Source organism: Alosa sapidissima, chromosome 18 (genome assembly GCF_018492685.1).
Source record: "Alosa sapidissima isolate fAloSap1 chromosome 18, fAloSap1.pri, whole genome shotgun sequence".
In the NCBI taxonomy this organism is placed as follows: Eukaryota; Metazoa; Chordata; class Actinopteri; order Clupeiformes; family Clupeidae; genus Alosa; species Alosa sapidissima.
In genome coordinates this window covers 31,286,158-31,301,157 of record NC_055974.1, presented here as the reverse complement: position 1 = coordinate 31,301,157, position 15,000 = coordinate 31,286,158, and the positions used below count along the sequence as shown (strand labels likewise).

The window sequence follows — 15,000 nt, the reverse complement described above, 5'->3', positions numbered from 1 at the left end:
TCAAATGATTTTAGAAATATAAAGCCAAAAAGTGTTAGAGAGAAGGAGAGACGCCGGTGCAGCTCAGATGTCTTCTTAATTTTCTTTATTCTTTAGTAAAAGGTGCAGAACATTATAAAACTTTGACTAACGTTTCGATGTTCGTTAGTCAAAAACATCGACACATCGAAACGTTAGTCAAAGTTTAATAATGTTCTGCATCTTTTACTAAAGAATAAAGAAAATTAAGAAGACATCTGAGCTGCACCGGCGTCTCTCCTCTCTAAAATATCTGTCCTGGCCTGGTTGCAACGGATTGTGGCCAAACGACAGAAGCGCGGAGAACCCTCCTTCGTCTACCAAAAAGTGTTACTTTGTGCCCCGCGCTCCCCCACTGCTTGTGAAAGAAGTGGGTGGGGGAGGGGGGCTTAATGTGAAAAAGCTTAATGTCCCAAAACGGCAACATGTCATAATGGTAGGCTACAGGAAGTGGGGGGAGGGTATGGGATGACCAGAGCCGTCTTCGCTGTGCTATTCAGAAAGCATATTCTATTGTCTTTCCAGGAAAGCATATTCTATTGTCTTTATATCTCGAGCCTATTATAAGGTCTAAGCTCGTTACCATATAGCCTATCGAGTGTTTGGCCTCACAGCGAACTCAACCCTTATGTTGCTTGCAGTTTGTTAAATAAAGCGATGCAGATTACATGATTTATTTCTGATTAATTGCGTCTTTTGATATCTTTTGCAACATCTGCTTGTTAGGCTGGGCTACTGTCAATGTCCTGTACAGGTATATGTTCAACAATTGCTGGTGTAGGCCTACAGGCTATAATCAATTAGGGACTGTTCGTTATTTATTTAAGGGGCTACCGGAGGAGTTTTGGGAGCGTTAGTCAAAAAAGACGTGACCCTCCCTCGCCAGCAAGAAATTTTTCTATGACCCTCCAAAGTGATTGAGAAACCCGGGTTTCCCGGGTTTATCGTGTATTTTAACTTTTTCCTCGCTGTCTTAGGAGGAGCTGCAGGGCCGTCGCAAGGGGGTGCGAGGCCCTGTGCGAACTTGACAGATGGTGCGAGGCCCTGTGCGAACTTGACAGATGCATGAACTTACGTGCATGAAATCATGCGATAGCTTACTTTACACATAGCCAAGGCTACCGTCGGTGCATTTTAGTAGCCTAGTCTAATAAGCTACACCAGCTTGTCTTTAAGAGGGGAAATTGTATAGCCTATAACATTAGCTGAGTCACATATTTGGCCATATGGTGTTTATCATAGGCTACATCACGAAACCAAATAGTGTAACAAAGGCGAACACTTTTATTAATTGGGCATGAATCATTGTGCTAAACGGTATTTGTCAATGAGCAGAAACACACACGACATTCAAACTGTTGATAAGATGTGCACTATGGAAACTGGTCTGTAGGCTAACATTGGACAAATAAACGACACTGACTCACCATATCCTGACTCTGAAAAAACATTGTCTTGCTTTGCCACAAACTCAGCAATGAAATCATAGGCCAGTTTGCCGGTAGCATAACGTCTTTTTCAATTATAGAAGGGAGAGCCCAGTCTCTCCTGTGACATGGAGGTGCGCAAATAGTTTTTAATAGCCTGTTAAACTTCGAAAAGCTTCACCCGATGCCAGTCACTGATCGCAATTTCACATTTCGGGAAGCTTCGTTCAATCTTTTTAAGTTTTAAGTGCAGTAGGCCCCTATCTGCCCCCTTTGGAATTATATCTCGAGCCTATTATAAGGTCCAGTGCGTTATGTCCTGGGATTCGGATGTGCTCAAAAAGAAAAGAAAAAACACTTTTTTATAGATGGTTATGAGGAGCAATATGAGTTTGAACTCCGTGTCATTCAGACTCAACCCTCTTGTTGCTTTGATATCTTTTTCGTTGTCGTTTGAACGTCGGCAAGCAGGCATGTTGCGGTTGCAATTTAAGTGAAATTTCTACAGTAGGCCTACAACATGCACCATGCTTGTTAGGCTGGCCTACTGTCTTGTACAGGTAAATGTTCAACAATTGCTGGTGTGCAGGCTATAATCAATTAGCTAAATCATTTGTCCAGCTGTTTAAAAAAAAAATTGTGCTAGCCTACATGCAAACGCAAAAGGTGCTTTGATATCTTTGTCGTTTGAACGTCGGCAAGCAGGCATGCTGCGGTTGCAATGAATGAGGAATTGGTTTTATCTGCGGATTTATTTTTTGCATTATTTTGAATATGACTCGCTCCAGTCTCAACAGCACGTCTACTTTTTTCACACGCATCTAAGTTCTAACACACATCCCCTCTCGCTTTCTCTCTCTCCATCCCTGCGCACGGGGCTTTCTTAAAGGAGCTGCACCATCTTACAACAATTGCATCTACATTTTCATATTAGAATGTTTTGTCTGTTTAAGTGTAAGCTTAAACTACCGTGATCAATTTAAGTTCCCGTGCCCCCGCTTAAAGTCTCATGCGCTTATCGTTACACTATCACATCTATAAGTAACCGTGACAAATAGGGTATAAGATATATAAACTCACGCTATTGTATTATCATATATGTTTGGTAATGGCTCACTGCTTCATGAAAGCAGTTAAGTCAAGTCGCATCAAAAATAGTAGCAGAACTCCAAAGTGACACCTTGTGGTTTTTTGTGTCAACTGCAGTTTGTGCCATTTCTGCTGAGAAAATGGGGTGCGTGATTCATGAAGGAACCTGTCCAAACTTAACTGGGACCCACTGTATGTGTGTGTGTGTGCATCTTTGTTCAGCAGTCATAATTCTAAATAATTCATAATCCTTGTTGGCTTAATGAGCTTGACTGGACTTGAGGTGTGTTAGAGAGTGTGTGTTTTCATCCATGCATGCATGTGTGTATTTGCATACATGTGCGTGTGCGTGTTTGCGTATGTGCCTGTGTGTGTGTGTAGGCATGTTTGCATATGTGCTTGTGTGTGTGTGTGTGTGTGTGTGTGTATGTGTGTGTGTGCATGTTATAGGGAGCATGCAAATATGGAGATGGAGATGGAGATGTTTTGTTTATCCTTAATGTGCTGAGTATTATAAATGGAAGGACCTGTAAAAGTATGTGAGCCATGTAGACCTGTCACCTTGTTAATGACTCTTCCCAGAGTATTTGTGTGTATGTGTGTGTGTGTGTGTGCGTGTGTTTGCACATGTGCTTGTGTGTGTGTGTGCAGTGTTTCCCATACATTGACTTATTTGTGGCGGCCCACCACAATATAACTGTTGCATTCAAGTTAATTCTGTAAACCAACCACCACAAATGGAATTCAGTTCTCTGGGAAACACTGGTGTGTGTGTGTGTGTGTGTGTGTGCGTGTTTGCATACAGTATGTGCTAGTGTTTGAACAGAGCGATCTAATTTGCTTTTTACTATGTGCACATGATGGAGGTTATAGCTACGGCCATTAACACACATATACATATATATATATATAAATACAAAATACACACATATTGTAGTTCACACAAATAGGCACAAACACACACACACACACACATGCACACACACACACACACAAACACACACAAACACACACACACAGACACACACCTACACACACACACACACACACACAGACACACACATCCAACTGTCCCCAGAAAAGTCCAAATTGTGCTGTACAGCTAAAACCAAGACAAATTACCTATTGAATCCATGTATCCACCAACACACACACACACACTGACACACACATACAGACAGACAGACAGACACACACACACACACACACACACATGCAAATACACACACACTGTGATGGTGCTGTTTATTAATACCATGCAGTGATGTCCTCAGAGATAAAGTTCAGGAAAAGAGTGCATTCCACACATACCAGCCGAACCCAGATAAGTCTTATTAAACACACACACACACACACACACACACACACACACACAGACATATACACACTTACACAGACATACTCATACACACACATACTGTAAACAGATGCACTCACACAAGATCACACACACACTCGCACAGGGATACACAGACAACTGTATAGCCCCTGTACTCATCTTCTTCAGAAATAACTGTCAGCACATTATGTCCTAGCCCAGGGGTGGGCAAACGTTTTGGCTCAAGGGCAACATTGGGTTTTGAAAATTGGCCGGCGGGCCGCACAACAACCCCCAGAGCACAGTATGGTGGTGGCTTAGAGCGTTCAGCAATATCGTTATCGTTAACCCCCAGAGCACAGTATGGTGGTGGCTTAGTGCGTTCAGCAATATTGTTACACAGTGTGGTGGTGGCTTAGAGCGTTCAGCAATATCGTTATCGAGCTGATGAAAGCACCAAACTTTACATGAGGCTTCGTTAGGACCTACGGAAAATAACTAATATATATCTCCATGAAACTTAATCAAAAGGCGATCACTACAGGTGAATAGGATAGTATTGTAGTGATCGCCTTTTGATCAAAAGTTTTCTGTGCTCTGTGTGGGAATTTTCAAAATATCTGTTCTCCATGTGGTAGCACAGACAGAGCCCACAAACACACACACACACACACACACACACACACACACACACACACACATACACACACACTCCATGAGGTATCACTGACAGAGCCCACAAACACACACACACACACACACACACACACACACACACTCCATGAGGTATCACAGAGAGAGCCCACAAACACACACACACACACACACACTCCATGAGGTATCACAGACAGAGCCCACAGGCCACTCTGCAATGCAAATCACTGCCACAGCCAGGCAACCTTCAGCCCGTCACCACGGTAACTGTCTCAGCTTGACCTTTGGCCCTTAGGGGTTATATTTGGGCATCATTTACCTCACAGTCAACACACACACACACACACACACACTTTTATCAGACCAAAGAACTTCCATTACTAGTGTATTTAAAAGAACTGTTGAATGTTGGATTGGTAAAAAATAACTTAGACATTAATACAGTCGGACTAGGACATGGGAAGTTCTGTCATTAGGCTCAGTAAAGACATAATCCCCCACTCTCTCTCACACACACACACACACGGACTAAGTCTGGCTCATTGAAGAGGCTGGCGGTACAGGGATTATCCCTTCAGATGGTTTCCAGAGAAGCTGCAAATGAGGGTTGTCCCTCTGGATATCAGTCAGGCTCCAGCTGCATGAATGCTTTATTTGTAGTGTTACCTCACTGTTAGCTTCATCAGCAGTGCTACCTCACTGTTAGCTTCATCAGCAGTGCTACCTCACTGTTAACTTCAGTGTTACCTCACTGTTAGCTTCATCAGTAGTGCTACCTGACTGTTAGCTTCAGTGCTACCTCACTGTTAACTTAATCAGCAGTGCTACCTCACTGTTAGCTTCAGTGCTACATCACTGTTAGCTTCATCAGCAGTGCTTCTTCACTGTTAGCTTCATCAACAGTGCTACCTCACCTTTTAGCTTCAGTGCTACATCACTGTTAGCTTCATCAGTAGTGCTTCTTCACTGTTAGCTTCATCAGCAGTGCTACCTCACTGTTAGCTTCATCAGCAGTGCTACCTCACTGTTAGCTTCAGTGCTACCTCACTGTTAGCTTCATCAACAGCGTTACCACACTGTTAGCTTCATCAACAGTGTTACCTCAATGTTAGCTGTTAGCTTCATCAGCAGTGTTACCTCACTGTTAGCTTCATCAGCAGTGCTACCTCACTGTTAGCTTCAGTGCTTCTTCACTGTTAGCTTCATCAGCAGTGATACCTCACTGTTAGCTTCATCAGCAGTGCTACTTCACTGTTAGCTTCAGTGCTACCTCACTGTTAGCTTCATCAGCAGTGCTACCTCACTGTTAGCTTCAGTGCTACCTCACTGTTAGCTTCAGTACTACCTTTGGGGGCAGCCGTGGCCTACTGGTTAGCGCTTCGGACTTGTAACCGGAGGGTTGCCGGTTCGAACCCCGACCAGTAGGCACGGCTGAAGTGCCCTTGAGCAAGGCACCTCACTGCTCCCCGAGCGCCGCTGTTGTTGTAGGCAGCTCACTGTGCTGGGATTAGTGTGTGCTTCACCTCACTGTGTGTTCACTGTGTGCTGAGTGTGTTTCACTAATTCATCAGCAGTGCTACCTCACTGTTAGCTTTAGTGCTACCTCACTGTTAGCTTCATCAGCAGTTCTAACTACCTCACTATTAGCTTCATCAGCAGTGTTACCTACCTCACTAATAGCTTCATCATGGGGTCATCCCTATGTTCCCAGTGTCCTATGTTCCTATGTATGGCCATAGGACCCTGGGACCATAGGTATGTTCCCCTGATGAAGCTAACAGCAGTGCTACTTCACTGTTAGCTTCATGAGCAGTGCTGCTTCACTGTTAGCCGTAGCTGTCACTGTTAGCGACATCAGCTGTACTGCTTCAGCTTCGCTGTCAGCTTCATCAGTAGTGCTATGTCACTGTTAGCCTAATTAGTATTGGCGCTCCCCTGTTAGCTAAGCTTTATTAACAATGCAGCTTCACTTTTACCTTCATCAGCAGTGCCACGTCACTGGTAGCCTCATCGGCAGCATTGCTTCAGTGTTAGCTTCATAAGTAGTGCCACACCACTGGTAGCTTCATCGGCAGCATTGCCTCAGTGTTAGCTTCATAAGTAGTGCTACTTCACTGGTAGCCATACTAGCAAAGCTGTTTCACTGTTAGCTTTATCAGAAAATGCTATTTGTTGTAGTTTAAATACAGTATTATAAACATTTCACATTGAAAACGATGACATACAATGTAACATGATACATATAATCCCTAATAAGCTCCAACACACAAACCCTTTCCTGGTAATGGAGAGAAGGACATAAAAGAGAAGACAGACCTTTATGGTATTGTTCAGAACAACACGAATAGCTTCTTTGGTGCAGGTAGAGTAGTTGGCATCCCAAACCATCATGAAAAAATATATCACACTGTCTACATAAAACACATACACACACACACACACACACACACACAAAAACCAACACTACATTAAAAACCAACACATCAAACACAGCCATCAGACACACACACACACTTCATAACAACCACTTACACGTCAGAACACAAACATACACACACACACACACACACACACATCAGAGCAACCACACGTGCACACACACACACACATCTGCATTCCTCTGTCAGATTGGGGCATCTGGTGCCTGCTGTCTGGAGGCCAAACTAAATGACTCTGCCAAGACCAGGTGCACTGATGAATGGGGCGCTATTATATGTATGTGTGTGTGTGTGTGTGGTGGCCAGTGCATGTTATGCGTGCTTGAGCAGGGCAAGTGTGTGTGAGAGAGATACCCTCTGCATCCCTGTGCTGCACTGTATGAGTGTGTGTGTGTGTGTGTGTGTGTGTGTGTGTGTGTGTGTGTGTGTTCATCCCATGGGAAGAATGTGGATCCCCGACCGTACCAGTGCCCTTTGGATCTGTTGATAATAAAACTAAAAGCTGAAAAAGGGGAATGGTTTCCCACAAACAGAGTGATGTTCTGTGCGTCTGTTTGTTCATGTGTGTGTGTCCGTGTTTCCGTGTGTGTGTGTGTGTGTGTGTCTGTTTGTTTCTGTGTGTGAGTGTGTGTGTCTGTGTGTGAGTGTGTGTCCATGTGTGTGAGTGTGTGTCCGTGTGTGTGTGTGTGTCCATGTGTGTGTGTGTGCATATGTCTGTGTGTGTGTGTGTGTGTGTCTGTGTGTATGTGTGCGTGTGTGTCTGTGTGTGTGTCCGTGTGTGTGTGTGTGTGTGCGTGTGTGCATATGTCTGTGTGTGTGGATGTGTGTGTGTGTGTGTGTCTGTGCGTGTGTGTGTGTGTGTGTCTGTGTGTGTGTCTGTGCGTGTGTGTGTGTGTGTCTGTGCGTGTGTGTGTGTGTGAGATTAAAGGAAAATGGCTGCTCTCTCACGACTCTCTCTCCGCGCGGCACACTGGAGCTATTTTTAGAAGCGCAGCTTTGGAATCTCACGTCCCAAAAATGGAAATTTCATATTGTCCAGTGAGAACATGGCTCTTCCGACCACTTCCCCCAGAGAGAGAGGGGGATAGAGAGAGGGAGAGGGAGAGAGGGGGTAGAGAGGAGAGGAGGAGAGAGGAGGATGGTCGAGAGAGGGAGAGTGAGGAGGATGGAGAGAGAGGGAGAGAGAGAGGAACAGAGAAAGAGGGAGAGAGAGAGAGAATGAGAGAGAGAGAGAAACAGAGAAAGAGGGAGAGAGAGAGAATGAGAGAGAGAGAGAGGAAGAGAGAGAGGAACAGAGAAAGAGGAAGAGAGAGGGAATGAGAGAGAGAGGAAGAGAGAGAGAGGGAATGACAGAAGAGAGAGGAAGAGAGAGAGAGGGAATGAGTCATGATGCCTCGGGCATGACTAAGAAGAGGGCAAAAGAGAAACACACACAACTCCACAGCCCTTAAACACACACAACTCCACTGCCCTTAAACACACACAACTCCACTGCCCTTAAACACACACAACTCTCCCCTTAAACACACACTGCCCTTAAACATTACATTACATTACATTACATTACATTTGGCTGACGCTTTTTTAACCAAAGCGACTAACAACATGGTAAACAGTAAGTTTTAGAACAATTCTCACAATTTTAGGACAGTTTAAAAAAAACACATTAGAGTACAGTAAGAATAAGTGCGTCGGTGAGTGCTGTATTTTAACAGTTACTTGTCAGTTTAACGGCTGGTGAGTGCTAGGATCAGTAAGACTTGTTGTAAGTGTTGCTATGAGAGTAGATGTTCTCTAAAGAGCTGGGTCTTCAGGAGTTTTTTGAAAGTGGAAAAGGATGTCCCTGCCCTTGTAGGAACTGGCAGTGTGTTCCACCAACGAGGAACAACAGATGAGAAAAGTTTGGATTGGCTTGAGCGTACCGGTGGTAGAGCTAGACGTCGTTCGTCAGAGGAGCGCAGCGGTCTGGAGGTAGTGTAAGTCTGTATGAGGGCATTCAAGTAGGTGGGAGCAGAACCGGAGACTACTTTGTAGGCAAGCGTTAGAGACTTGAATTTGATGCGGGCTGCCATAGGTAGCCAGTGTAGCTGGATGAGCAGCGGGGTAACATGTGCCCTTTTGGGTTGGTTGTAGACCAGGCGCGCCGCCGCGTTCTGGATCATCTGAAGTGGTTTCACTGCGCAGGCTGGGAGACCTGTCAGGAGGGCATTGCAGTAGTCGAGTCGTGAGAGGACTATTGCCTGAACCAGAAGTTGGGTAGCATCTTGAGTCAAGTAAGTCCTGATTTTCCGTATGTTGTAGAGTGCGAAACGGCATGACCGGGCGACTGAGGCAACATGATCTGAGAAGTTTAGTTGGTTGTCGAGAACAACTCCTAGATTTCTTGCAGTCCTGGTCGGTGAAACAGACAGGGAGTCAAATTTGATGTTGATGTCGTGGTGTATGGTAGGTTTAGCTGGGATGACCAGCAGTTCAGTCTTTGAGAGGTTCAGCTGGAGGTGGTGTGCCTTCATCCATGTAGCTATGTCTGAAAGGCAATCTGAGATCCGTGCTGAAACCAGGGGGTCGTCAGGTGGAAAGGACAGATAGAGCTGTGTGTCGTCTGCATAGCAGTGGTATGAGAAGCCGTGCGAACGGATAATCTGTCCCAAGGAGGTGGTGTAGATAGCAAAGAGGAGGGGGCCCAGCACTGAGCCCTGGGGGACCCCTGTGGTGAGATGGTGAGGTGCAGATAGCTTTGTAGGCAAGCGTTAGAGACTTGAATTTGATGCGGGCTGCCATAGGTAGCCAGTGTAGCTGGATGAGCAGCGGGGTAACATGTGCCCTTTTGGGTTGGTTGTAGACCAGGCGCGCCGCCGCGTTCTGGATCATCTGAAGTGGTTTCACTGCGCAGGCTGGGAGACCTGTCAGGAGGGCATTGCAGTAGTCGAGTCGTGAGAGGACTATTGCCTGAACCAGAAGTTGGGTAGCATCTTGAGTCAAGTAAGTCCTGATTTTCCGTATGTTGTAGAGTGCGAAACGGCATGACCGGGCGACTGAGGCAACATGATCTGAGAAGTTTAGTTGGTTGTCGAGAACAACTCCTAGATTTCTTGCAGTCCTGGTCGGTGAAACAGACAGGGAGTCAAATTTGATGTTGATGTCGTGGTGTATGGTAGGTTTAGCTGGGATGACCAGCAGTTCAGTCTTTGAGAGGTTCAGCTGGAGGTGGTGTGCCTTCATCCATGTAGCTATGTCTGAAAGGCAATCTGAGATCCGTGCTGAAACCAGGGGGTCGTCAGGTGGAAAGGACAGATAGAGCTGTGTGTCGTCTGCATAGCAGTGGTATGAGAAGCCGTGCGAAAGGATAATCTGTCCCAAGGAGGTGGTGTAGATAGCAAAGAGGAGGGGGCCCAGCACTGAGCCCTGGGGGACCCCTGTGGTGAGATGGTGAGGTGCAGATAGCTGACCAAGCCATGATACGTTAAACGAGCGTCCTGTGAGGTAGGATTCAAATCAGGAGAGAGCAGCTCCGGAGATTCCCATGTCAGCGAGTATAGAGAGAAGGATACGGTGATTAACCGTGTCAAAGACAGCCGATAAGTCGAGCAGAATGAGTACTGATGATCGAGCGGTCGCCCTGGCTTCTTTTAAGGCTTCTGTTACAGACAGCAGAGCCGTTTCGGTAGAGTGGCCGCTTTTGAACCCAGACTGATTTGGATCCAGAAGGTTGTTCTGTGAAAGGAAGTCAGAGACCTGTTTGGAGACTGCTCGTTCAATGCCTTTGGATAGGAAAGGCAGTAGTGAGACAGGGCGGTAGTTCTCAACTTGAGCAGGGTTGAGAGAAGCTTTCTTAAGTAACGGTGTTACCCGGGCCATTTTGAACGCTGTTGGAAATGTGCCGGAGGTTAGCGAGGCATTGATCACATGTGTGATAGCTGGAGCGATGGTCGGGCTGATGGACTGAAGTAGGCTCGTAGGTATTGGGTCCAGCGAGCATGTGGTAGGACGGCTGCATGTCAGGAGTCTGGACACTTCACTCTCGGAGAGAGGCGTGAATGCTGAAAAAGATGTTCCAGCAGTCCCTAGAGGTTGTAGGAGTGCGGTATCTGAGTCAGATGCGTTGAGTGGGCATGTAGAGAATTGACTGCTGATTGCCGCCACTTTGTTTGTAAAAAATGAGGCGAGGGTATCTGCAGTAAGGCTGGATGGAGGAGGAGGCAGCTGAGGGTTGAGTAGCGATTTGAAGGTTGAGAAAAGTTTTCGAGTGTCTGTAGCGCTGTTGATTTTGTCATTGTAGAAAGCAGTCTTAGCAGCAGTGATGCTGGCTGAGAAGGAGGTCAGGAGTGTCTGGTAGTTTTTGAGGTCGTCAGCTAGTTTGGATTTGTGCCATTTCCTCTCCGCGGCTCTGAGTTTGGTGCGCTGTGATCGGAGGGTATCATTTAGGATGGTCGCTTTGGTTAAAAAGCGTCAGCCAAATGTAATGTAATGTAATGTAATGTAGGATGAGAAACACACACACTCCTTCTGAAGTGCATCAGTTTGCAGGTTTATTACCTGAACACAGTCAACACCACACACACTCTCATACACACTCACACTCAGCAGGTCCAAACACACACACACACGCACACACTCTGATAGTCAACAGGCCCAAATACACACACACACACACAAACACACACTCAGCAGGCCCAAACACACACACACACACTCACACACACACTCATACTCAATAGGCCCAAACACACACACACTCACACACACAGTCATACTCAGCAGGCCCAGACTCACACACACTCTCAATCAACAAGCCCAATCTCTCTCTCTCTCTCTCTCTCTTACACACATACCCCCCCCCCCCCCACACACACACACACACCACACACACACAGGCCAACATCAAAGTTTTGTCTTGAATGCAGTCCCACTACACTCGTCCACTGACTTACAGTGTGCATCATGTGGTTCTGTTCCAATTGCCATGACGATATGAAGTACACACGACGTACGTCTCCATGGAATCACTGCAGTAGTACAGCACTGAAGCCCCATGGACTTCAACTGGGCACAGCTCTGGACAAGATCTGCCCCAGTCAACTCTGAACAAGATCTGCCCCAGTGGAGGGCAACTCTGGACAAGATCTGCCCCAGTCAACTCTGGACAAGATCTGCCCCAGTGGAGGGCAACTCTGAACAAGATCTGCCCCAGTCAACTCTGAACAAGATCTGCCCCAGTGGAGGGCAACTCTGAACAAGATCTGCCCCAGTGGAGGGCAACTCTGAACAAGATCTGCCCCAGTGGAGGGCAACTCTGGACAGAATCTGAGGTCCAACACAGGACCAGCAAGCCCCCATCTGATCTAAGAACAGTTTGGTCTGTGCTGGGTCAGTGTGTGTGTGTGTGTGTGTGTGTGTGTGTGTGTGTGTGTGTGCGCGTGTGTGCGTGTGTGTGTGTGTGCGTGTGTGTGTGTGCGTGTGTACAGTCAGACGGGTCAGTAGTGGTCTGTGCTGGTCTGGTCTTGGCCTGATTAAAAAGTTTGAGGGCTGCAGTACGAAATCTCCTTATAAGGCTGAATCCAGTTGCTAGTCTACAGGTATCCTAATTACCGGTTGTTGATGTAATGGGCAGACAAACACACACACACACACACACACACACACGCACACAGAGTCAAACACACTCTCTCTCTCACACACACCAGTCAAACAAACTCACACACACACACACACACACACACACACACACAGTCAAACACACTCTCTCTCTCACACACACACAGTCAAACACACTCTCTCTCTCACACACACACAGTCAAACAAACTCACACACACACACACACACACACACAGTCAAACACACTCTCACACGTACACACACACACACACTCACACACACACACACACACACACACACTCAGTCAAAACACATACACTGGGACTAGTAAACAGTGATGTAAGAGGCTGAGCAAATAGAATCTCCCATACACTCATCCCAAACACACGTACACATGCCCACACACACACACACACACAGACACTCAAACTACTGTATATCAAACACACACACACACACACACACAGACACTCAAACTATCCCAAACACACACACACACACAGACACTCAAACTATCCCAAACACACACACACACACACACACACACACACACACACACACACACACACACAGACACTCAAACTATCCCAAACACACAGACACTCAAACTCTCCCAACCCCTTATGTTGTGTAGCTCCTTATCCATCTCTCTCTTCCTCTCTCTGTCTTGCTCTCTTTCTCTTCCTCTCTCTCTTGCTCTCTCTCTCTCTTACTCTCTGTCTTGCTCTCTTTCTCTTCCTCTCTCTCTCTTCCTCTCTTTCTCTCTTGCTCTCTCTCTCTTCCTCTCTCTCTCTTTCTCTCTCTCTTCCTCTCTTTCTCTCTTCCTCTCTCTCTCTTCCTCTCTCTCTCTCTCTCTCTTCCTCTCTCTCTTCCTCTCTATCTTCCTCTCTCTCTCTTTCTCTCTATCTTCCTCTCTCTCTCTTTCTCTCTATCTTCCTCTCTCTCTCTTCCCCTCTCTCTCTCTTTCTCTGTATCTGCTGTGCATCTCTGCATGTGTGTATAGTTGAGAAGAGAAAGAGTGTGTGTGTGATTTGATCACCTGAGGGTGATTCATGTGTTGAATATTGAGCAGAGTGTCTTTGATTACCTGTAGAGGTGTTTTGATGACATGTAGAAGTGTTTTAATAACATTTAGAGGTGTTTTGATTACCTGTTGAGGTGTTTTGATTACCTGATGAGGTGTTTTGATTACCTGAGGTATTTTGATTACCTGTCGAGGTGTTTTGATTACCTGCTGAGGTGTTTTGATTACCTGTCGAGGTTTTTGATAACTTGTAGAGGTGTTTGATAACATTTAGGGGTGTTTTGATTAACTGTAGAGGTGTTTGATTGGCTAGCACATACCGTTGTCTTGCGCTAGCCTGCCACTCCACAGTACACCCAAGGCAAATAAATTAAAATTAAACAAAACATGAAAACGGCAGAATATTGATGTAAATGTCTGTGTTGATAGAATAGTGTTAAAAACTAGCATTTTTTATTGTGTCCTGTCACAAATCCTGCACCACCCCTTTAAGGCATTTCAATGTTTACTTTGTTTAAATGTGCTTAATTGTGTCATTTTTGACAGTTCACTGATATGACACCTGATCACTGATAGTGTTGCTGCCCTCTGGGGGATTGGATGAGGAAACACACCGCAGAAACAAGCCATATTAAACAACAATCAGACATACATGTAATAAACACATAAACCAAAACAGCAACATCTGCCAATCACATCTTTTCTCCCCTCAAACAATCCTAGATAGTGTTGATATCTCTGACCCCTGATGGTCGTCCCATTCGTTGCTTCTCTCACACACACGCAAGACCATGTGCATATCAATAGACGGTAACACTTTACTTGACAGTATCGACATAAGAGTGACATGACATTGTCATGACACATGAAACCTAACCCTAACCTCTAACCCTAATCCTAACCTCAACCCTTACCCTAACTCTAAACCTAACCCTAATCCTAACCCTAAATTGTTATGACAAAAACCGAATGTCTCTTAATAACAGAATCGTTATGTCATAAACGTTAATGACTTGTTTATGACATGTTCATGACAGTGTCATGTCACTCTTATGTCGACACTGTCAAGTAAAGCGTAACCCAATAGACACACATACACACACACACACACACACACACACAGACCCCCACACACACACACAAACAGGAGAGCCATGTGGAAAAGCTGTGGGGCCTGTAGGGTATCTGTTTGTCTCTAGACCATTCTCATCACTCATCACAAGAACCATTATAGGTTACACACACACACACACACACACAGACACACACACACACACACACCCCGATCCTCCAGAGACAAACACACTTAATGTGCTGGCACACAGATAGGAAAGATAAGCAAACTCTTAAAGAAGAGAAACAACTCACACACACACACACACACACACACACTTTCCTGTTTGGCTTCTCCAGTTACTCACCCCATGACTGCAGTT

At 45.7% G+C, this 15,000-nt stretch overlaps 1 protein-coding gene across 1 annotated transcript in view; it reads right to left on the bottom strand.

Annotated features, from left to right (window-relative positions):
• The window catches only part of pde5ab (phosphodiesterase 5A, cGMP-specific, b), a 90,614-nt gene that overhangs the window by 75,279 nt on the left and 335 nt on the right, over nucleotides 1-15,000 (bottom strand). The window contains exon 1 of the mRNA XM_042070024.1: nucleotides 14,986-15,000. This exon is cut by the window's right edge and continues 335 nt beyond it. Within this exon, the coding sequence (XP_041925958.1) occupies nucleotides 14,986-14,990 (5 nt within the window). The 5' untranslated portion in view covers nucleotides 14,991-15,000. The remainder of the gene's footprint in view (nucleotides 1-14,985) is intronic.